Source organism: Myotis yumanensis, unplaced genomic scaffold (genome assembly GCF_028538775.1).
Source record: "Myotis yumanensis isolate MYYU_CA2020_CCGP unplaced genomic scaffold, mMyoYum1.0.hap1 SCAF_4, whole genome shotgun sequence".
In the NCBI taxonomy this organism is placed as follows: Eukaryota; Metazoa; Chordata; class Mammalia; order Chiroptera; family Vespertilionidae; genus Myotis; species Myotis yumanensis.
The window spans coordinates 33823237-33846635 of record NW_027223755.1 but is presented as its reverse complement, the minus strand read 5'-3'; the positions used below and the strand labels follow the sequence as shown (position 1 = coordinate 33846635).

Here is a 23399-nt window from a genome sequence, read left to right as displayed (position 1 = left end):
CAGGGCTCCATTGATTTTTTTTTTTAGAGAGAGTGGAAGAGAGAGGAAAAGACAGAGAAAAACATTGATGTGAGAGAAACACATGGATTGGTTGCCTCCTGCATGTGCCCTGACCAGACCCTGGGCCTGGGAGGAGCCTGCAACCAAGGTACTTACCCTTGGCTGGAATCGAACCCGGGACCCTTTGGTCCACAGGCCAGTGTGTATCCACTGAGCCAAACCAGCTAGGGCTAAAGCAGTAGGTATGTTTTTAATATCAGTGGTTTTAGTCTTAAAAAAAGAATTCTAACCTCTATTCAGTTTCTTTCTTATAAAGCAAAGGAATTTTGTGGAAGTTAACTTTACTCTGACTGTGAATTTATGAGAATAGTTTTATTTTTGGCCTCAAGTAATTTAGCATATATTGATAACCAATTTTGGGAATAGCTTCTCAGCCATAGAAATGGATACTTTCTCAGATGAGTAGTGAATAACCTTTGTACTAATTACCAGTGTATTTTCATATAAAAAGGCTGATTAATTATTTTTAAAAAAGATTATAGGCTTTTATGTTTCAAAATTTGTCATGCTATAGTGAACGGAGTTCAGTCTAAGTCTTAGACTCTAAGACATTAATTTGTTTTTATCAGAGCATCATTCGTTGCGATGAAGATGAAGCTCACGTTGCATCTGTATATTGCACTGTATGTGCAACTCACTTGTGCTCAGAGTGTTCCCAAGTTACTCATTCTACGAAGACGTTAGCAAAGCACAGGCGAGTGCCTCTCGCTGACAAACCTCATGAGAAAACCATGTGCTCTCAGCATCAGGTGCATGCCATTGAGTTTGTTTGCTTGGAAGAAGGCTGTCAGACTAGCCCACTCATGTGCTGTGTCTGCAAAGAATATGGAAAACACCAAGGTCACAAGGTATGAATATAATTAAACTGGATGATTTACCTAGTCTACCAACCCACCATTTTTTGGTAGACTGAGAAGAAACAAGATTTAATTTCTGAATAACAAAAATTTCAGTAGAAAGGCATCATGATTCTTTCTTTAATGAAAACAGCTTTCCAGCAGGAAACAAAAGTTCTCTTCTTTAGTGTATGTTTTCATAATGCACTGGGTTGTTTTGATAATATTTATGTCTATTGATGAACTGCTGTGATAAAATTTTAGTTATCTTGGTTACTGAGAAATTGATTTGTAAAATTTAAAGTATTGCTTTGCAGAATAAATAGTTATTGGGTGAAGGCAAATTAGCATTTTGTATGCCTTGCTTTTGTAAAATGTGTTAAAAAAGCCATTTGTGGTTGAAGGTTTTTTTAATGAATAGGAATGATTTAAGTAATTTTTTATATTATTAGTCAAATACTATGAGCTTTTTTCTATAATGTTGCATTTTATAGCATTCAGTATTGGAACCAGAAGCTAACCAGATCCGAGCCTCAATTTTAGATATGGCTCACTGTATACGGACCTTCACTGAGGAAATCTCAGATTATTCCAGAAAATTAGTTGGAATTGTTCAGCACATTGAAGGAGGAGAACAAATAGTGGAAGATGGAATTGGAATGGCCCACACAGAACATGTATGGATTTTTAAATTTGTTTTTTACCTTTTACCCTTTCTCTTTCTTACCTTTCACCTTCTATTATTTATTGAGCAATTATACTGAACTAATCATGAAATAATTTCTTTTTAAATTTATTATTTATTTATTTATTGTCTAAAGTTTTACATATGTCTCCTTTTTCCCCCGATTGACGCCCCCCCCCCCCCCCAGCCATTCCCACCCCAGGCAAGCCCCCACCGCCTCAGTGCCTGTGTCCTTTGGATATGCTAATATGCATGTATACAAGTCCTTTGCTTGCTCTCTAACCACCCCCCTCCCCTTCCATTTGTCTCTGGATCTATTCTTGTTCATCAAATTATGTTGATCATTATATCTCACATATGAGTGAGATCATGTGATATCTATCCTTCTCCAGCTGGCTTACAGTGATACCCTTTGACTGAAGGGTCGCAGGTTCGATTCTGGTCATGGGCAGGTACCTCAGTTGCAGGTTTGATCCCCAGCATTGGTTGGGTCATGTCCAGGAGGCAACCAATCGGTGTGTCTCTCTCACATCGGAGTTTCTGTCTCTACTTCTCCCTTCTCTCTAAAAGTCAATAGAAAAAATATCCTTGGGTGAGAATTTACAACAGGAAAAAAGAAAAGTTGCTCTTTAATGTAGAAAATGAATTGGAGTAGCATAAGATTGGAAGCTGGAAACCTATTAGCAGTTGCTGTAATTATCCAGTTGAGAGATGCTTTATGACCAATATTCACTAAAGTAGTGAGAATAGAGAGAAGTAGATGGATTTGAGATTTTGAAGTTGAATAGTTAGGTCTTAGTAATTAGTATAGCTGACTTGAATAGCTGACTTGGAGGGCCAGGCCTGAGACCTAGATTTCTATTTGAGGACACATTCCCTGAGAAGGTGACATTGAGCAAAGACCTACAAGAGATGAGAAAGGGAACTATGAAAATACCTAGGGGAAGAGTATTCCAGGACGAGGAAAGTAAGTGGAAAGGGCCCTGAGGTTGGAATGTGCATGGTGTGCTATGAAACTGTGAGGAGGCTACGTGTACCTGGAGTAGAGTGACTGGGGTGGGGGAGTGAGGCAGAATAGGCCTTAGAGGCACTTGCTCTTCTGTCTGCCAGGAATGCTCTTCCTCAAGATATTTGTGTGGTTCTCTTACCTCCTTCAGGTTTTTGTTCAGGCATCCTTTTCTCAGTGAGGCTGTCTTGAACACCCCATACAGAGAGGACGTGGGCATTCACTCTGAGGGGAATGAAGAATTTTGAGCAAAAGAATATCTTTTGACTTACCATTTTAAATAGATCATTCTGGCTGCTGGGTGGAGAATACATTGTAGTGTGCAGTGGCAGATATAGTAAGACCAGTTAGAAGGCTATTATAATAATCAGGTGAGACATGATAATAGCTTAGGTCAGGTTGATAAGAGGTGGAGGTGATGATGAATGATTATATTTTGTATATATTCTGGAGTCCAGAGAATTTGCTGAGGGACTAATTGTGGGACACAAAATGTTAAAGATGGTTTCAATTTTTTTGTCTTGAACAATCTGGAGGACGGAGTTGCCATTTATTGAGATGGAGGAAACTGGATTTTGGAGAAGAGAGACTCTTTTGCTTTTGAGATGTCATTTAAACAGTTGGGTATCCAAAGGCTGTGGTGAAGATACAAATTTTAGAATTTTTAAGGATATAGATGGTATTTAAATTTTCATATTTCACATATACAATCTTTGTTACAGTTAGAGTTGCTTAAACTTTATTTTTATTTTCTTAGGTACCGGGTACTGCGGAGAATGCCCGGTCATGTGTTCGAGCTTATTTTTCTGATCTACATGAAACTCTGTGTCGTCAAGAAGAAATGGCTTTAAGTGTTGTCGATGCTCATGTTCGAGAAAAATTGATTTGGCTCAGGCAACAACAAGAAGATATGACTATTTTGCTGTCCCAGGTTTCAACAGCCTGTCTCCATTGTGAAAAGACTTTGCAACAGGTAGGTAGTTTAAACATAGGAAGGATATAGTTTAAGGAGAAGAATTTTTAATGTTAAGTCGGTAATTACCAGAGGTACACACTAGTCTATTTTATTACTTTAATAAATATTTTTATATTAGTATATGTTACTGCATTCATTAACATTGTACTTAGGACATGGTCTCTATAACCTCCAGTTGCTCCACCAACAAATCAGTGTCCTCTTCTTCATGTGCCCTCCCCACCATAAAACCGTGGGTTCTAGAACTTCTAGCTGTCATTCTTCAGTCATGCCAAGTCCTTTACTCTTCTTTGCCAACCATGTACTATTCCTTCTGCTTGGCAGGTTTATGTCTCCCTTTCCTGCTAGTGGAAATCCTCCTTCAAAGTCTAGCTGAAATGTCTGCTCATCTTTGAAGTCTCTCTTCCTTGCTCTTTTTTGGGGTACCTCTCTAGCTCTAATTTAGTGGTTCTTAACTTTGATGTCACAGAAAAGCTATTTAAAAAAATATATATTGATTTTTACAGAGAGGAAGGGAGAGGGATAGAGACTTAGAAACATTGATGAGAGAGAAACATCGATCAGCTGCCTCCTGCACACCCCTTATAGGGGATCAAGCCCGCAACCAAGGTACATGCTCTTGACCGGAATTGAACCCGGAACCCTTCTTCAGTCCTTGGGCCGATGCTCTATCCTCTGAGCCAAACTGGTTAGGGCAGAAAAGCTATGTTTTTTGATAGTTGAGGTATTGAAAGGCATTTGTTACCCAGTTTGCATATGATATACTTTGCTAAATGGTGAGGATTTATCTATTGATTTAGCAAATATGTATTGAGTGCCTAGTATATGCATGTACATTCCAGATACATAGGATATATCAGTAAACAAAACAAGCAAAAAGCCATAATCTTGTGGAATTGGCATTCTAGCAAGAAGATGGGTAATAAACCATAACATATCTAAATAAGTAAATTATATAGGATATGAAAAAGTGAGCTAAGGAAAAAAGAGAAAGTGTGGAGGTACAGCAGATTGCCTTATTAAATAGTCAGGGTAGCCTGGTCAGAGTGGTTCAGTTGGTTGAGCGTCGTCCTGTGCACTGAAATGCTGCTAGTTAGATTCACAGGGCACATACATACATGAGTTACGGGTTTGATCCCTGGTTGGGGCACGTAGGGAAGGCAACCAATCTATATTTCTCACATTGATGCTCCTCTCTCCCTCCCTCCCTTCCTCTTTCTGAGGACGTTCTCGGGTGAGGACAAATAAATAGGGTAAACATCATTGAGAGAAGATAGGACTTGAGCAAGAACTCAGAGAAGAAGGAGGTGAAGGAATTAGGTGAAGCCCTATTGGGAGGAAGAGCATTCCAGCTGAGGAAATGGTTAGAGGCAGCATGCCTAGTGTGTTTGAGGAACAGCAAAAGAGGCCACTGTGGCTGGAATGGAGTAAGCAAAGGAGGGAATAATAGAAGCTGAAATGAGAGGTCATATGGATTATATATAAGGAAGGCCTTGGGCCATTGGAAGGACTTGAACTTTTCCTGATTGAAATGGGGTTTTGAGCATAAAAATGACTTGATCTTACATGTTCAAAGGATCACTCTGGATAATGTGTAAAAAATAGATTGAAGTGGGGGCAAAGGTAGAAGGAAGGAGTTCAGTGCTTAGGAGGCTGCTGTAGAATTCCAAGTGAGAGAGAATAGTGTCTAGGTTAGTAGCAGGTAGAAATGCCAAGATTCTGGGTTCCAGTAGGATTTGTTGACAGGTTGTTGTGGGTTATTAGGGAGGAGAAGGCAAGAGTGACTTCAAGTTTTTTGTTCTGAGCCACTGGAATAATGGAATTTCCATCAACTAATATGAATATGCAACAGTGAATAAAAACTGATAACACCACTGCTGTCATGGAACATACATATTTTTGAGACATCTCTGTCTTTTGAAGAATATATTGGCACATGTATAGAATATCTGGAATAACAATTGAGAAACTGGAGAGTGTTTGACTTTGAGGAGAGCCTGGGGAATCTAGAGTGAGGCTTTTCACAATCTGATGTGAAGTCCTTTTTTCTTTTCTTTCTTTTTTCTTTTCTTTTTTTTTTTTTTAACCAATACATGTATATCTTATATTATTTTAAAAACGTTTTATAGAAGTACAACATACATAAAGAACTGTGTTCCTAAGTGTTCAGCTGGCTGAATTTTCGGACAGGGCATTGCTGTATAACCAGCATTCAGACCAAGTAACAGACCATTACCGGCTCCCAGAAATCCCTCAGACTTCCTGCTGGTAACGACTAGCCCTTTCCCCAAGGATAAACTACTATACTGACTTCTAATGCATTTCTTATTTTTGCCTGTTTTGGTAATGGAATCGTACAGTATGAACTCTTTATGTTATTTCTTCTTATACACTACATTTTGTTTATAAGATTCATAGCACATGTAATTGTGGTTCATTCTCATAGTGGTATATAATGTTGCATGTGTGAATTATATACCTCAATTTATTCATTCTTCTGTTGGTAGGTTCTCAAATTCTTTATTAATGCCTGATTATTTTTACCTAGTCAAATTTACACTTAGGTTAACTTTGAATACTGTAATGTTAAATGATCTTTTTTTTGAGTTTTGATAATACCTCTTTTTTAACATGTTTATAAGAATACTGTCTTCTCTTTACTAGGATGATTGCAGAGTTGTCTTGGCAAAACAAGAAATTACAAGGTTACTGGAAACATTGCAGAAGCAGCAGCAGCAGTTTACAGAGGTTGCAGATCACATTCAGTTGGATGCCAGCATCCCTGTCACTTTTACGAAGGTAATGTACTGTACTGCACTTTAAGTTTCTTTTCTGACGAATCATTGTTGCTTAAATTCCATGATAATCAGCTTGAAAAGACAACTAAGAAATTCATGAATCATAAGATTAAAAAAATTTATTAGTGAAAAATAGAAAGGGGTATAAGGAATCTCCTTGTACCCAACACTCACTTTAACAATGAAAAACTTTTAGCCAAAACTGGTTTGGCTCAGTGGATAGGGTCAGGGTCCCGGGTTCGATTCCGGTCAAGGGCATGTACCTTGGTTGCGGGCACATCCCCAGTGGGGGGCGTGCAGGAGGCAGCTGATCAATGTTTCTCTCTCATTGATGTTTCTGGCTCTCTATCCCTCTCCCTTTCTCTTTGTAAAATATCAATGAAATATATTTAAAAACAAAAAAAACACAATGAAAAACTTTAAAATTTCATCTCTCCTTTCCCCATTCCCTTTTCAATCTGCAGGCTCCCAAGTTATTTTGAAATAAATCCCAACATATTTTATTCCAACATCATATAATTAAATTCATCTACAAAATATTTTCAGATATAATTCTAAAGAGTGAGGACTCTTAAAAAACATAACAAAAACTGTTATCTCACCTAAAAAATGTAACAATAGATCTTTAATATTATTCATTATCCAGTGAGTATTCAGATCTCCCAGACTGTTAAAAAATTTTTAAGTTGCATTTTTTTTTTTTGAGGCAGAATCCTGTACTTGTTTGATATATTTTAGTCTCTTTTAAAGTGGATTCCCCTAATTTAAAAACGTGCATGTGTTCCATTTTGCTTTCTGTTTTAAGGGACTTTTTAAAATACATTTTTATTGATTTCAGAGAGGAAGGGAGAGGAAGAGAGAGATAGAAACATCAGTGATGAGAGATTATCATTGATCGGCTGCGTCCTGCATGCTCCCTACTGGGGATTGACCCCGAAACCCGGGCATGTGCCCTTGACCGGAATCGAACCCGGGACCCTTCAGTCCACAGGCTGATGCTCTATCCACTGAGCCAAACCAGATAGGGCTGTTTTGGGGACTTTTAAAAAAATTTAATATGCCCTACCCGGTTTGGCTCAGTGGATAGAGCATTGGCCTGCGGACTGAAAGGTCCCAGGTTCGATTCCAGTCAAGGGCATGTACCTTGGTTGCGGGCACATCCCCAGTAGGGGGTGTGCAGGAGGCAGCTGATCTATGTTTCTCTCTCATTGATGTTTCTAACTCTCTATCCCTCTCCCTTCCTCTCTGTAAAACATCAATAAAATATATTTAAAAAAATTTTTTAATATTATTTTATAATTGTGTAAAACATATGTATATATCTCCAGTCATGAGATTACTGGATTGTATGGTAGTTCAATTTTTCACACAAATGTTCAGAGTCCAATCTGTAAACTATAAAGCAAGATTCACATAGAGCAGTCTAGCTTCTATCCCTGACCCCCCTACCCTCTCCACCATTCCCCATATAAAACTATTAAGAATTTTTTCTGAGTTTTATTCATCATTTAAAAATAGAGGAAATTTTTATATACTTACCTGCACACTCCCTGCATTTAAAGGTAGAATACCTTATACATTTCTCCACCTTGCCCTTTTCACTTAAGTGTTATGTCCTGGAGAACACTCCATGGCAGTATACAGTGACATTTTGTGTTTCTTTTAATAGCTGCAAGATACTTTATTGTGAGGATGTACCACTTTTTTTTTTATTTTTTAAAATAATAAAAATTTACCATCTTAACCATTTTTAAATGTACAATTTAGTATTGTTAAGTATATTCACATTGTGTGGATCAGATCTCCAGAAATTTTTCCATCTTCCAAAACTGAAACTGTGCCTTATAAACAATAACTTCCCTTTTCTCCTACCTTACCAGCTCTTGATAACTTTCTGTTTCTTTGAATTTGACTATAAATATTTCATGTAAGTGGAATCATACATTATTTATCTTTTTGTGACTGGCTTATTTCATATAGCACCATGCCCTCACAGTTAATCTGTGTTGTAAAATGTGACAGAATTGTTTGCTTATACCACCTTTTGTTTATCCATTGAAAGACATTATTGTTACTTCCACCTCTTAGCTATTGTGAATAGTACTACTGTGAACATAGGTGTGCAACTATTTCTTAGAGACCTCGCTTTCAATTTTTTTGGATATATATCCAGCCACGAGATTACTGGATGGTAGTTCAATTTTTTATTTTCTGAGAAAGTGCTGTACTGTTTCCATAGTGTTTGCACCATATTATAATCCCACCAGCCTAATTTCTCTACATTTTTACCAACACTTGTTACTTTTTGGTGTTTGGTCTGCAGGGGTTGGTATTTTTTATTTTTTTAATAGTAGCTGTCCTAATCGGCATGAAGTGATATCGCATTGTGGTTTTAATTTGCATTTCTCTGGTGATTAGTAATGTTGAGCATCTTTTCATATTTTCTGGCCATCTTATATCTTCTTTGGAGAAATTTTGTGTAAGTCCTTTACCTGTTTTTTAATTGAGTAATTTGTTATTTTGTTGTTGAGTTGTAGGAGTTCTTTATATATTCTGGATATGAATCCATTATCAGGCATATGACTTGCAAATATTTTCTCCCAATACCTAGGTTGTTTCTTCATTCTGTTAACTGTGTTCTTTGATTCATAAAAGTTTTTAAGATTGATACAGTCCCATTTGTCTGTTTTGCTTTTGCTGACCATACTTTGGTGTCATATTGAGGAAATCATTCTGAAATCCAATGTCATGAAGCTTTTATCCCATGTTTTCTTCTAGGAGTTTTATAGTTTTAGATCTCATGTTTTGTCTTTAATTTATATATTTATAATCCAACTATTTATAATTGTATGTCTTCTTTGTAAATTTACCCTTTTATCCTATACTAGAGGCCCGGTGCACAAAAACTTGTGCACTGGTGGGGGGGAGGTGTCCCTCAGCCCGACCTGTGTCCTCTCACAGTCTGGGACCCCTTGGGAGACAACCACCTGCTGGCTTAGGCCCGCTCCCCGGGTGGCAGATAGCAGGCTCGATCCCGTGGTGCCTGCCCCGCCGCCCCGGCTCGCACACATGGCAGGCCAGATCCTGGCATTGGGGTGGGTGGCAGATGGCGCTGCCCCGCCCCACCGCTCCGGGTCACACACACGGCAGGCCCGATCCCAGGGTTGGGGCACCGCCCCGTGTCGCGCACACGGCAGGACTGATCCGGGGTTGGGGCGGGCGGCGGATGGCGCTGCCCCGCCCCACCTGCAGTATGCAAATTTAATGGCCATCTTTGTTGGGTTAATTTGCATACTCTTCTGATTGACTGATGGGTGTAGTGAAGGTATGGTCAGTTAGCATATTTGTCTTTTATTAGTGTAGATAATCAATAGAAGCCTAATATGCAAATTATCTCCTCGGGCAGTCGTTCGACTGGGAGTTCGACCGCTTGCTATGACATGCGCTGACCATTAGGAGGCCCCGATCAACCTCCTGTGGCACCCAGGCGGGGGGCTGCGACCTTTTGCCAGCTACCTGTGGGTGGGGGTGATGGGGACGGAGGTGCAGTGAGAATGCTGGGTGTCCACTGAGCTTGTTCTCACTCCGCCTGCTACCTTCCCCCGGGATGCCAGGGCTCACGCACCGGGGAATCCCCCACACGGCCTCTTCCGGGTGAGCCAGGCCTCAGCCACTAGGACCTCAGGGGTCGGATGGGCTCCCATGGATTCATGCAGGAGCCATTCTACGAGGCCAGCCAGGAGAGAGCATGCTGCCTGCCTGGCTTCCATGTGGTGCTGCTGGGTGGCCCAGAGGCCCACGCTGTGCCCTGGCCTGCAGCGTCTGGCCAGGCTCACTACATCTCCATGTGGGGGCTCAGGTGCAGGTGCTGTGACTCAGGTGGAGGGGGGCACGCAGGAGCCTGTGGGCCCAGGTGCTGCCCAGGGCCCAGAGGTCAGCTGGGACCTGCCCTTCCATGCCAGATGCTCGTGCTTCAATTGCCAGCTAGGCCTAGGGACCTCACCCATGTACTAATTTTGTGCACCGAGCCTCTAGTCATTATATAAGGACCTTCTGTATCTCTTATAATGGTTTCTGACTTAAAATCCATTGTCTGATAGGATAGCCATCCCTCCTCTTTTGGGTATGATTTGCATGGAATATTTTTTTCCATCCTTTCACTTCGAACCTATATATGTCCTTAGATGTAAAGTGAGTCACTTGTAGACAGCCTATTGTTGGATCTTGTTTTTTTGTCTTTTTTTTAATCTTGTTTTTTTATCCATATAGTCAAACTATGTCTTTTGATTGGGGAGCTAAATCCATTAATATTTAAAATAATTATTCATAAGTAAGGACTTACTATGGCCATTTTGTTCATTGTTTTCTATATATCATATAGCTTTTTTTGTCTCTCCTCTCTTACTGTATTGTTTTGTAGTGACATGGTTTGATTTCCTTCTCATTTCTTTTTGTTTATATTTTATGGAGGTTTTCTTTGTGTGTTTACCATTGTAATTACATAAAACATATTAGTTCTAACACTCTATTTTAAACGTTAACGCTTTAACTTCAATTGCATACCTATTTCATCCCCCACACTTTGTTAGTGATGTTACAAAATACATTTTTACATACTGTATACCTATTAACAGAGGCTTACAGTTAAAAAATTTTCAATTACAGTTTACATTCACTATTTTCTATTGGTTTCAGGCGTATAAAATGTTTTTGTTATTTCAAGTCTATAAAAATTAAATTTATGCACCAAAATTACAACAGTACAGATTACTATTTGTTCACATCTAGTGGTAATGACTCCCTCAGGTTTTGCTTTTCTGGGAAAGTTATTTTTTCCTTCCTTTTTTAAGGAAAGTTTTGGCATATATAGCATTCATTGTTGACAGCTTTTTTCTTTTTCTAAAATTATTTTTAAATTACAGTTTATATTCAGTATTATTCTGTGTTAGTTTCAGATGTACAGTACAATGGTTAGACACTTATGTACTTTACAGAGTAATCCCCCGATGCTTCAGGTACCCACCTGGTCCCATATATATTTACCAAGATATTATTGACTATATTCCCTATGCTAGAATCTATATATCTATGTGATTAGTCCATAAATACCAATTTGTACTGCTTAATCCCTTCACCTTCTTCACCCAGCTACCCAATTCCCTCCCCTCTGACAACTGTCAGTCTGTCCTGACAGTTTTATTTCTTTCAGCACTTTGAATATATTCTCCCACTCCTTTCTGGATCCCAAACTTTCTGCTGAGAAATCAGCTGGTAATCTTATGGAAGCTCCCTTGTATGTGATGAGTCTTTTTTCTCTTGCTGCTTTTAAGATTCTCTCTTTGTCTATGATTTTTGACAGTTTGATTATAATGTGTCTCAGTGTGGGTCTCTTTGGGTTTATCCTAGTTGGGATGCATTGAGTTAGAATTTTTATGTCCATTTCTCTCCTCAGATTGGGAAGTATTCAACCATTATTTCTTCAGGTAAGCTCTCTCTGCCCCTTTCTTTCTCTCTTCTCTTTCTGGGACTCTCACAAGATAAGTGTTGATCTCTTTGCTAGTGTCCCATAAATCCCTTAGGCTTTCTCCACTCATTTTTTTTTTTCTCCTCTAACTTGATTTCAAATGACATATCTTCAAGTTTGGTGATTCTCTCTTTTGCCTGATGAAGTATACTTTTGAAACCCTCTAGTGAACTTTTTCAGTGCAGTTATTATATTTTCATCTCCAGAGTTTTAGTTCTTTTAAAAAATTTCTATCTCTGTTGATATTCTAATTTGCCTGTTCTTTGTTTTCCTGATTTTATTTATTGTCTGTGTTTCTTTTAACTTCTTAAGTATCTCTATTACAGGTTTTTTAAGTTCTTTGGCAACTCATAGATCTGATTTTTCAGGGTCAATTTTTGGTATTTTATTTATTCCTTTGATTGGGTTGTGTTTTCCTGTTTCTTTTATGCCTTGTCCTGTTTTTGTTGAGATTTGGGCATTTGAATAAACAACTACCTCTCCCAATCTTTATGAATTGGCTTTGAGCCTGGGAAGACCTTCGCCCAGATAGAGATTCTAGAATTCTCAAACCTTTTCTGGGGTTTATCGTCTCTGGGTTTGTGTGTGTGCTTTAGCTGCCTTGAATTCCTGAAGCAGTTTGCCCCTGCATTTTTTCAGAAGCCAATAATCTCTTATTCTCCCTGCACAGCAGGAGTTCTAATGTGCCATGTCCTTGCCTCTGTTTCTGGTGGCTTTCAAATTGTGCCGTTGGTTGTCCCTAAGAGGTTCAAGTTGGGTGAGACAGTACCCGGTCTCTATTTAAGGCAGACCCCAGATGAGCCAGAACACTGGATGCTCAGTAAAACCTTATGTTTCTGTCCTGGTATAGGCATTTTCCTTTTAGTTGCATTGTGCCATACCAAGTTAGGCAGGGGCATAGATGGGTGTGCAGAATTCTGTCAATTTTTTTACCTCTTTTGTTGGAATCCCTTTTTCGTTTTTTGTTGCCCTGGGTGTTTAATTTCACAACTGGTTTCTAGAATTCTCACAAAGATAATCTGGTTCATATATTGTTTTATTTCTGAAGTGTAGGACTGTACGGAAGTGTATATTTAGGAGCCATCATCATAAAGATGGTAACTGAAGCACATGGAGTAAATGAGACTATGTAGATAAGAAACACACCTCATGTAGACTCTCAAGTACACCAATATTACAAAGGTCGACAAAAGGAAAATGGGAGGGCGCATCCAAAAAGGTGGGATAAAAACCAGGACAATGTTGTCTCATAAAAGAAGAGTGCTAAAACGAGGAGGCAAAATAATAGTTACCGACAATTATTTAGGAGCTGTTGTAAGGACTTTATACGTGTTTTAAAAAATAATCCTTGTAAAAATTGTGTAAGTTTGGTACTATTTTAATCCTGATTTTATAGATGAGGGAAGTGAGGCAGAGAGATCATGCAGCTAGTAATATGTACACTCATTACAAGAATGTTGTTCGTTATGATAAATTCAGAGATCTAACATCTGTCAGTTGGGGATTGGTTAAATCTTGGCTCATGGAATATAACAAAGTAATTGAAAGAAAAGGGCAGGTCTTTATGTTTTGAAATGAAATTATTCCATAATACACTGTTGAGTATAAAAGTTAGTTGAGTGTATGTTTGTTTTTTTAAATTTATCTTTCTAAAATGTATTCTTGGCTTGGCTGGTGTGGCGCAGTGGTTGAGCGTAGAACCAGGAGGTCACGGTTCAGTTGCCAGTCAGGACACATGACGGGGTTGTGGGCTTGATCCCCAGTAGGGGTTATGCAGGGGGCAGTGATCAATGGTTCTCTCATCATTGATGTTTCTATCTCTCTCTCCCTCTCTCTTCCTCTCTGAAATGAAGAAAAAAAAATATTTAAAAAAATATATATTTGTTTTGTCTTGGCCAGTGTTTGTAAGTGGTAAGAGCATCGGCCCTCGCACCGAAGGGTTGCAGGGTAGATTTCTGGTCAAGGGCACGTACCTGGATCAGGGCACGTGTGGGAGGCAATCAGTCGATGTGTTTCTTTCACATCGATGTTCTCTCTCTCTCTCTCTCACTTTACCTCCCCTCCTCCTTCTCTTCCACTCTCTCTGAAAAATCAATGGATTTTCAGGTGAGGATAAACAAACAAAAGTATATTTGTTTTGTTTGTGTATATCAACCAGTATGTTCATAGGAAAGTGTATGGTGGGATATATATGAAATTGTTAACTGTATATTTCTGGGAAGTGAGCAGCAATTCTCATTTTTAATTAATATATTTATTAACATATTTAACACAGCATAAAAACCCTTAGAAGATTCAGTTGAGCTAAAAAAATCTGGAGAAATTAGGTGGATGCATACATTTTTAATTTACACAAAAACAAAGTAGTCAGTTTTAGTAAAGGATGTGGCATTAAGGAGTGACTCTTCTCTTTCAGATCAGATTTCAGTGATTGAGGAATGAATAGGAGAAAGGACAGTAATCAATTTTATAAATAAAAGTATAAATATTAGTGCTTTCTAACACTATGTCAAAATTAAAAGATGAAAATATTTTTAAAATTATAGGACAATAGAGTTCACATCGGACCAAAAATGGAAATTCGAGTTGTTACATTAGGATTAGATGGTGCTGGAAAAACTACTATTTTGTTTAAGTTAAAACAGGATGAGTTTATGCAACCTATTCCAACAATTGGTAAGTATGAGTATTGCTTTTTACCTTAACAAACCCTAGCTTACAGCTGAGTTTTTGGGATCTTATAATATGCCAGTCTGTCATGGAGCTGGGCTTTTTTTTCCTGGCTGTTAAGACACCAGCATTTCAGAGGAAAAATGCGAGATTCAGTGGCTATAGGATTGGATTGGATTGAAACGTGGATGGTGGGATAATAAGAAGGAACAGAATTTTGGTGGGACAGGGGGAAGGAATAAATGATTGGTGACCTTGTTGAGGGTTAAGGGTGAGGGGGTGGTAGTGGTGCGGAGTTGGCAGGTACTTGTGTTTTAAGGTCCTAAGCACCCAGCTTTAGGGGTCTCATAACTGATAAAGGTATACATTCCCCACATAGGTTGGTTAGGAATGGAGTTGGTTGGGCAGCAATAGATATTGCTGTGTGAAGATAATTGTAAGTCACAGTTATAAACAGGGAGTTGCCTTGTGTGTGGTGTGTCACTGTAAATACAAGTTCAGTATTAAAGTAACTTTTTTTTTTAATTCAGGTTTTAATGTGGAAACTGTAGAATATAAAAATCTAAAGTTCACTATTTGGGATGTAGGTGGAAAACACAAATTAAGACCATTGTGGAAACATTATTACCTGAATACCCAAGGTAAGAGAAAAAAATGACATCGTAATTTTTCAGATTTTTAGGATGCCAGTTTTCAGTATATTGATTTAAATAGTAAAGCTGATATTTAAGCATTTATTAAATATTGATTATACCTTTAAATATTGGTGGCCAGCCCCACATCATTAAAAAAAAATGAAGGTGGAAAGAGTGGAATATGTACTTTGGTATAGTTCATGAAAAAAAACATAATTATAGCATAAAAACAATACTTAGCTTGTATATGTGCGCTGTTATGAGTACTGCTCTTAACAGTTAAATTATTAGTGTCATGAGTATGATCCCTGGTAGTATTGTGGAGTATAGTAGAATTTGTGGTGTATGGTTATGCGGTTCAATTTAATTAAACATTTATCCCATTATAATATCTTAAAAGCTCCATTTTCATTCACAGTTGTTATCTGCAGAAGAACCTATAGTGGTTTGCTTTAGACCAAACTCTGATACGTCACATATATTCCATCCAGCACTTATTCACAGTTGGGCCCCATTCTAACTTTTGCCTCCTATATCCCAATATAAAGCTTATGTTTATGCCACCTGTTCCATACGTCATCCTACTTTCCAACTAGAAGAGAGATTAGATAATTACGTTTACTTTGGGATTTTTGATATTTAATATGAGCCAATGATTAATGGAGAAAAAAGGAATTTTGATCATGAGGAATGGTTAAATGTCTGAATATGTTTAGCTACCATGAATTAGCTGGAAAGATTTCTAAAAAGTATTCATTCAATAGATATTTATCAAGTTTCTGCTGGAAAGTGCTGTGCTAGGTGTCTAGAAAGAGTACTTTGGAGAGATAAAGATGGTGATTTATTTTTAAAGGATTCTCTTTTTGTAAAAGAAGTAGTAATCAACAAATAAGTAGCATCAATAGGTAGATCATGAGGGGTACATTTTCATTCATTAAGAGGAAATGTTAATTGGTAGAGCAAGTGTAAATCTTCTTATGGATGGGGAAATGAAAGCTGAAAAGTTATGTGACCTATTTGAGACCATACCATTAATTATTGCTCCTATAATAAGCAGCCTTTCCATAAAAATAATGGTAGACTACCCATAATATACTGAGAGCATTAAATATTTTGTCCATTTACTGAAACTTAGCAGGTGACTAACTGAAATTTTTGTCATTTTGTTGGTAGCTGTTGTATTTGTTGTTGATAGCAGTCATAGAGACAGAGTTAATGAAGCACACAGTGAGCTTGCGAAGTTGTTAACAGAAAAAGAACTCCGAGATGCTTTGCTTCTGATTTTTGCTAACAAACAGGTAACACATTTGTATTTCAGAATACTTATTTTAGTAGTTTTGTGTATTTCCATCATAAAGTAGCTAGAAATATTTCAAAAGAGAAATAATTAGTAGATATTTATGAAGTTTCTGCTAATTATTCTGAATGCAATCTATGTGGAAAGTACAAATTCTGTGCTTCATTCCTTGGAGTATTCAAAAAGAAGTCAGTTGATGTTCTCTGAAACTCCAATGTATGTAAGTAAACACGTAAGTGAATATATATGACATTCTAATACAAAGAAAGCTGGTAAGTAACTTCAATAATGTTAACAAAATGTTATGGCAAATTAGAGAGTAGTTCTGAAGGTGACATCTTTTAAGATTCGTAAAAAAGTAGGATTTTGGTTGAAATTATAAGTTGAAATTATGGATAAGTCTTTGAATCAGTATGTGAAGGCAAGAATATGGTAGGCAGAGAAAATAAAAGCATTTGTATTTTTAGGGAGCATCCAGTGGACTTGTATGTGAGGAGCAGGTAGAGGATGAAGAAAATCTAGAATAACAGATGAGGCCACATTGTGAAGGAAGGCCTGACAGGACCATGCTGAGATACGTAGGTTTTATTCTGTGAGGAAAGGACAGCCATCAAAAGGTTTTTGGATTAGTTGGTTGTAAGATCACATCATTGTTTTCAGGCTGTAATCCTGGTGGTAGGATGTAGAATTAATCAAGGGTAAGGGACTAGAGACAGGAAGATGCAGTAAATTGCTGCAGTAATTCAAGTGAGAGATTTAACAAGATCCCTGTTTAGAGGAATAGATAGGTGGAAGCAGATTGAAGATATTTTATGATGGTAGAATTGTTAGAATTTGGTGATTGAAAGGGGAGGATGAAGGACAGGGAATAGCAGATTGCTAGATCTTGACCTTAAGTTTCTAGGAGGATCAAAATGGTTTTAAGTGCCACAGAGCGGCTTAGATGTCATAAGGAGGAGTACGATGAGGAATATAGGATTTTCCCCCTAATTAAAAAATGGCCAAAAATAAGCTGATACGCTTTGCTGTACTTATGATTAAAGACATACATATAAGACAAAGTAAAATACCATTCTCCAATTATCACATTGTGAAAGACAAAAATCTTTGAGAATCATCAGACTTACATACACTATACTGTGGTTATTAAACTGAGACCTTTTCTTAGGGGGAAATGTATATACCCTCTTACTCTGTAATTATACCTCTAGTAATATATCCTGCAGACAGATATCCTAAGATTATTCCACAGATACTTTTGCAACTGTATGTAAAAAATATGTATGTATTTGTAATAGCACATAAGCACACAACTTCATTATCGGATTGGAACATTTGGTATAGGACTGGTAAAGAAAATGATGTTGCACCTGTACAGTGGAATGCAATTCACATGTTAAAATTAATGTGGAAAATCTGTTTATCCTGATAATGGAAAGCTATCTATATTCAACATGCGTGTTAAGTAAATAACAAACAAAATTAGAGTATGTTTCTATTTGTGTTTATTTGTACAAATGTGCGTGGAAATTTTCTGGAAAAATATGAGAATATTACTGGTGGACTCTTCTGGGAAGTAGGGATGTTCGAGTATTCTGAATAGTTTAATGAACCCTTCATTTTGTAGACCCTATGTATAAATTATTTTAAAAATATATACACATTAATTTTTCTTTTAAATTGATGCCTTATAGTGACTCAGACAGTATCTTTCATTCAGGCTGCATGGCTTTTATTGATTTCATTGTAAAGCTGCTATATAAACAATATATAATACAAGTAAGTAAATGATTTTAACCAAAACTCTTTTTTTCCTAGTTTTATTAATCTCAGAATAATTACTGAAAGGTGAATCTAGGTTTTTAGATTAGACTTTGGTTAGAATGGTACCAATAGAATTCTTTATAAATGGTAATAATTTAAAAAATGATGACGATATTGATGGTCAATATTAACTGATTTTTAAGAAATTCTGATGTGTGTATATCTTTCAGGATGTTGCTGGAGCCCTTTCAGTAGAAGAAATCACTGAACTTCTCAGTCTTCATAAACTGTGCTGTGGCCGTAGCTGGTATATCCAGGGCTGTGATGCTCGAAGTGGGATGGGACTATACGAAGGGTTGGACTGGCTCTCACGGCAGCTTGTGGCTGCTGGAGTATTGGATGTTGCTTGATTTTAAATGCAGCAGTTGTTTCAAGTTTTGTGGTTAAGAGTTATTTTGCACATAATATGTTGTAAGAAATTCTACATCTCAAAGGTAGTTAATTTAGGATATGTATATGAAAGGAATTTTGGATTGGGAATTCAGTACAATATTGCTTTACCAAAATTATTCTATAGCAAAATTTAAATATCTGATTGATATTAAATTGGATTAAATAGGGATTTCTTGATTTTACATTTTTTAAAATGCACATTTGTTATTTGAGTTTTTCAGATTATATGTGACCCATATATTGAGAAATAGTTACAGAGAAAGGGTAAGTGAAGATGTATTCTTATAGCCAACCGAGTGCCTAAAGACCTCTGCAGCAAGTGAGGCATGGCTTCTTTACTTGTCTTTCCTGAATTCTGGCAGTATTTAGTAGTAAGAATGGCAATGACTTAATGAACTAAGATCCACAAATTGCACCTTTGGGTTATAGGATTATTTTTACCTTTAGTAATAAAAAACCTTTAAAGCTAAGACTATAAGCTATAGAAAATTAATATTTTATACAGTGTTTTATTAAAACTTTCTCCTAAAGCATTTTTTATAAAACCCAGTGAGTCAAAATGAAATGTTGCCTAACTAGGCCTGATTTGTAACATTAGTACTAACCTGAAGAATAATTAATAATAAAAAAAACTGTGAAAGTCAGTTATGTTCTAGTTGACCTTCACTTATGAAAGACCAGTTTTCAGGGCTGAACCTGGATGTATTATTTCCTAGGTTATAGTTCTAAACTGGCCCTTCTACTTTTTCAGCATATTTAAAGTACTTAGTATTTCTTTTAAAAAATATATTGCATCTTTAGTGAGAATGACTATACATAAAAGGTAGTAAGTTACACAAAGAACCAGGGTTGCCTTTACATAAAAGAGAGACATCTAAGTAGGAAATTATCTTTACCTTATGAGAAGTCATTTAAACAGTGGGGAATGCTTAGCATTTACGTCATTTGAAATGTTTTACCAAAATAAGTGCATTTATCTTGACAATTAAATGTGATTAAGGCTCTTTGTGACAAGGCCTTGAAAAGCTAAGAGAAAAAGCACATCTAAGAAAAGAACAGAAGAAACATTGAAAAAGTTATCACATTTATTATGCAGTATCGTGAGTAAAAGTTTAAAAAATCCTGTGCTCTTTACTGGTTTTCATATTTTAAGGATGTTCTCTTATGGCAGTACAATTTATTATATTTGAACATAGCTAGATTGGATTTCTTGTGTTTTGTTTTGTTTTTTCTTTTAATCTTCACCCAAGGACATGCTTAGAGAGGAGAAAGAAAAACATCAATGTGAGAACAGAAACACTGATCAAATTACCTTCTATATGCTCCCTAACTGGGGATCAAAACTGCAACCCAGGTCTGTGCCCTGACCAGGAATCTAACTGGCAACCTTTTGGTGCAAGGGATGACGCTCAACCAACTGAGCCACTCCAGCCAGGCGGATTTCATGGTTTTAAAAAAATACTTTTTATATTTTAGGATGAAGTTCAATCATAATCTTAGTTGAACTACTATGAGGACATTAATGTCTGATGACAAAATGTGACTTGGTGGTACTGTTTTGGTTCATTCTCTTCAAATTTATTTTTGTTTAAAAACAACAAAACTTTTAGAAAACAAAGCATTAAAAAACTGTCCATTAGTGTTATGGGCATTGTGTAAATAATATAATTATATTGTCCTTTATTTTTCAAGTAAAAGGTCATGCTGTTACAAGTGTAGTTTGTGCATATAAATAATACTTATGAATTAAATTATTTAATATTGGACTGATTGCAATAACTGTGAAAAATAAAGATGTTACATTTGCCTGTGAGCCCTTGAACTGTTTTATCTACTAGGTAATTGAAAGAAAAATGTCTAACACTAATATGTAAACTTGCTTTCCTTGTAAATTATTTTTTATTTTACCGATTTTGTTAAACTTTGTAATTCACATTCTTAACATATTACTAAACACAATTTTTAAAACTGTGCTTAGACCTGGTTATAATGTACATAATAGTAATTTTTTTTTTTTAAGAAATATTTTTCTCAGGCCATTATTACTATTTGTGGTAGTATTCTTTCACTAATGATTAGTTAAGATTGTGCTAGTTCCCTCTGGGAAATGTCAAATTTAAGAATAAGAGAAACATGTTAAATACAATCTATTAGAATTTGATTCCTAGCCCTGAGTTTCTGTATTAAGCCTACATATTACTGTATGATTTACGTAAAGCAGGTTTTTCAAGTGTATAGCCTTGGTGTGTAATTCTGGAATGCTTTATAATCACCAGAAGCCATTTTTTCATTACACATACGATCAGTATAGACAGCAATAAACTGTTACAATCCTTTTAAAGAAGTCCTATCGTTATTCTAAAAATTCTATTTCTTGAACCATCTAATAGTAGGGGTAGTAACTATTTTTAAAAGTCATGTTTAATATAAAACTGAAACTTATGTACACAAACAGCAGTGTGGTGGTTGCCAGAGGGAGGGGGTGGGGGAAGAAAGGGGTCCTAATAGGTGACAGGAGAAGATGTGACTTTGGGTGGTGGGCACATGGCCATAGCTATATACAGATTTTGTACATTAGTAATCCATACATGTGGACTAATGTCACCCAATAAAACTTAATGAAAAAAATTCATGTTTGTGTTGTGAAGATAAACAATAAAACAGGGTAGGGATTCACATGTCAGATTTGAGATGTAGTATATTAAAGATTTAGAAGTAACAGTCTGTATTTGCAATGTCACATTTTAATGAGTATTACAACTAGTGTTTTGACTAAAATTTTGCATTGAACAGTCTATTGCTTTTTAAATTTTAAACTTAACCTTATTTCATTTGAGAATATAGCATTTTATTTTGTGTGTGTGTGTAATTAAATTTATTGGAGTGACATTGGTCAACAAGATCATATAGGTTTCAGGTGTAGGCTTCTGTAAGACCTAAATATTGTAAGAGAGCATAGCATTTTAAATAACCATTTTTAGAAAATGGCTTGGAAAACTTAGCTGTAGCCTATGAACTAATATTGCTAAAAGACGTTTTATGTAACATTGAGATACTTCTCAGTTTGCAAAATAGGAATAGGGAAGAAGATAGCTTAGCTATACTTTTCTCCTAAATGAATGAGTGAAAAGGACTAATAAATGTCAGATGGTTTCTTGCTAATAATTTAAAACATGCTTTTAAAAAACATCTGGCAATTTGTTTAGGTCTACTGATTATGTTAAGTTTGTAACACAATGGAAAAATTCATTAAATATTATTTTCACTTAGACAAAACAATGATATTTTGAGGGAAATGAGACATCACTACCACCTGGTGGCAGTATTATCAAAAATTTAGGTTTGAGCTTTTAGGAATGACTATATCTGCTAAGTAGAGAAGTCTCAACACCTAAAATGAGGAAGAAATGGTAAATGTCACAGTGAAAAGACATTTATGTCCAACTTCAAGTTCTACATCTTAGGAGGATACAATTTTAAAGTAGCAAAACTTGCATGTGCTTCCATCACATAAAAGTTTGTGGTACAGCAGGCTGGTGTTGCTCAGTGGTTGAGCATCCTCCCATGAACTGAGAGGTCACCTACTTGATTCCCAGTAGTACCTGGGTTGCAGGCTTGATCCCTAATTGGAGGTGTGCAGGAGGCAGACAGCCAATGATTCTCATCATTGATGTCTCTATCCCTCTCAAATCAATAAAAACATTTTTTTAAAAAAAGAAAAGTTTGTGGTATAAAGGGAATAAAGGAAATATCCTGCTGATGAACAGAAGGAAAAGTGTAAGCTAAGATTTAAAGTATATGAATGAAATCCCTAAACAGATCTATTGCACAGGTTCTTCCTATAAGTTCTTGAAGAGTCTGTCCAGAAATTAGAAGCAATAATTCTTAATAGTTATGAAGTTATCAGGGTAAGTAAACAAGAAGGGAAATCACTATAAGACTTTGGACTCATTGTTTTACTACAATTTCTATTAATCTCTCGTTATATACTAAAATTTTTACTCAATGTATATTTTTTTGATAGTATATTTAGTAAGGTAAGAAAAGAAATACTATAAATGAGGACAAAAATTATTTAGCTGCATTAGAAAAAGAATGAACTGGTAAATCAATCTGTCTATAAAACCAAGGACTCATATATTCATTTATTCTTATTATATTTGAAAGAATATTTGATAATTATTAAGGAACTTAATATGACCAAAGGGACTTCCTACTTATTTACTGAAGTTTTACTTACCACTATTTACGACTTAATGATCAAAAGACAAAGCTATTTGGCATGGAACACAAACCTTGTAAAACAAACAGTATATACTATCAGATCCTTTCTTTTTTTTTTTAAATCCTCACCCGAGGACATTATTCCATTGATTTTTAGAGAGAGTTGAAGAGAGAGGGAAAGACAGAAACATCGAGTGGTTGTCTCCTGCACGAGCCCTGACCAGGGCCCGGGCCGGGGAGGAGCCTACAACCAAGGTATGTGCCCTTGACCAGAATCGAACCCAGGACTCTTGGGTCCACAGGCCGACGCTCTATCCACTGAGCCAAACTGGCTAGGGCTCAGATCCTTTCTTCGTAAGTCTAAAGAAACATGTGAGGGCAGATTAACAGGCATGTTAGAAAAGCTAAGGAACAATGGCATACCACTCATTATTTACTATGATTTTGAGTCTCACGAGAAATTACATATAA

At 36.6% G+C, this 23399-nt stretch overlaps 1 protein-coding gene across 1 annotated transcript in view; it reads left to right on the top strand.

Moving 5' to 3' along the window:
• TRIM23 (tripartite motif containing 23) overlaps nucleotides 1-21410 on the top strand; it is a 32678-nt gene extending 11268 nt beyond the window's left edge. The window contains exons 4-11 of the mRNA XM_070412060.1: nucleotides 630-908; nucleotides 1391-1573; nucleotides 3345-3560; nucleotides 6228-6362; nucleotides 14432-14561; nucleotides 15086-15196; nucleotides 16364-16488; nucleotides 18482-21410. Of these exons, the coding sequence (XP_070268161.1) occupies nucleotides 630-908; nucleotides 1391-1573; nucleotides 3345-3560; nucleotides 6228-6362; nucleotides 14432-14561; nucleotides 15086-15196; nucleotides 16364-16488; nucleotides 18482-18661 (1359 nt within the window). The 3' untranslated portion in view covers nucleotides 18662-21410. The remainder of the gene's footprint in view (nucleotides 1-629; nucleotides 909-1390; nucleotides 1574-3344; nucleotides 3561-6227; nucleotides 6363-14431; nucleotides 14562-15085; nucleotides 15197-16363; nucleotides 16489-18481) is intronic.
• Nucleotides 21411-23399: the final 1989 nt, after the last annotated feature.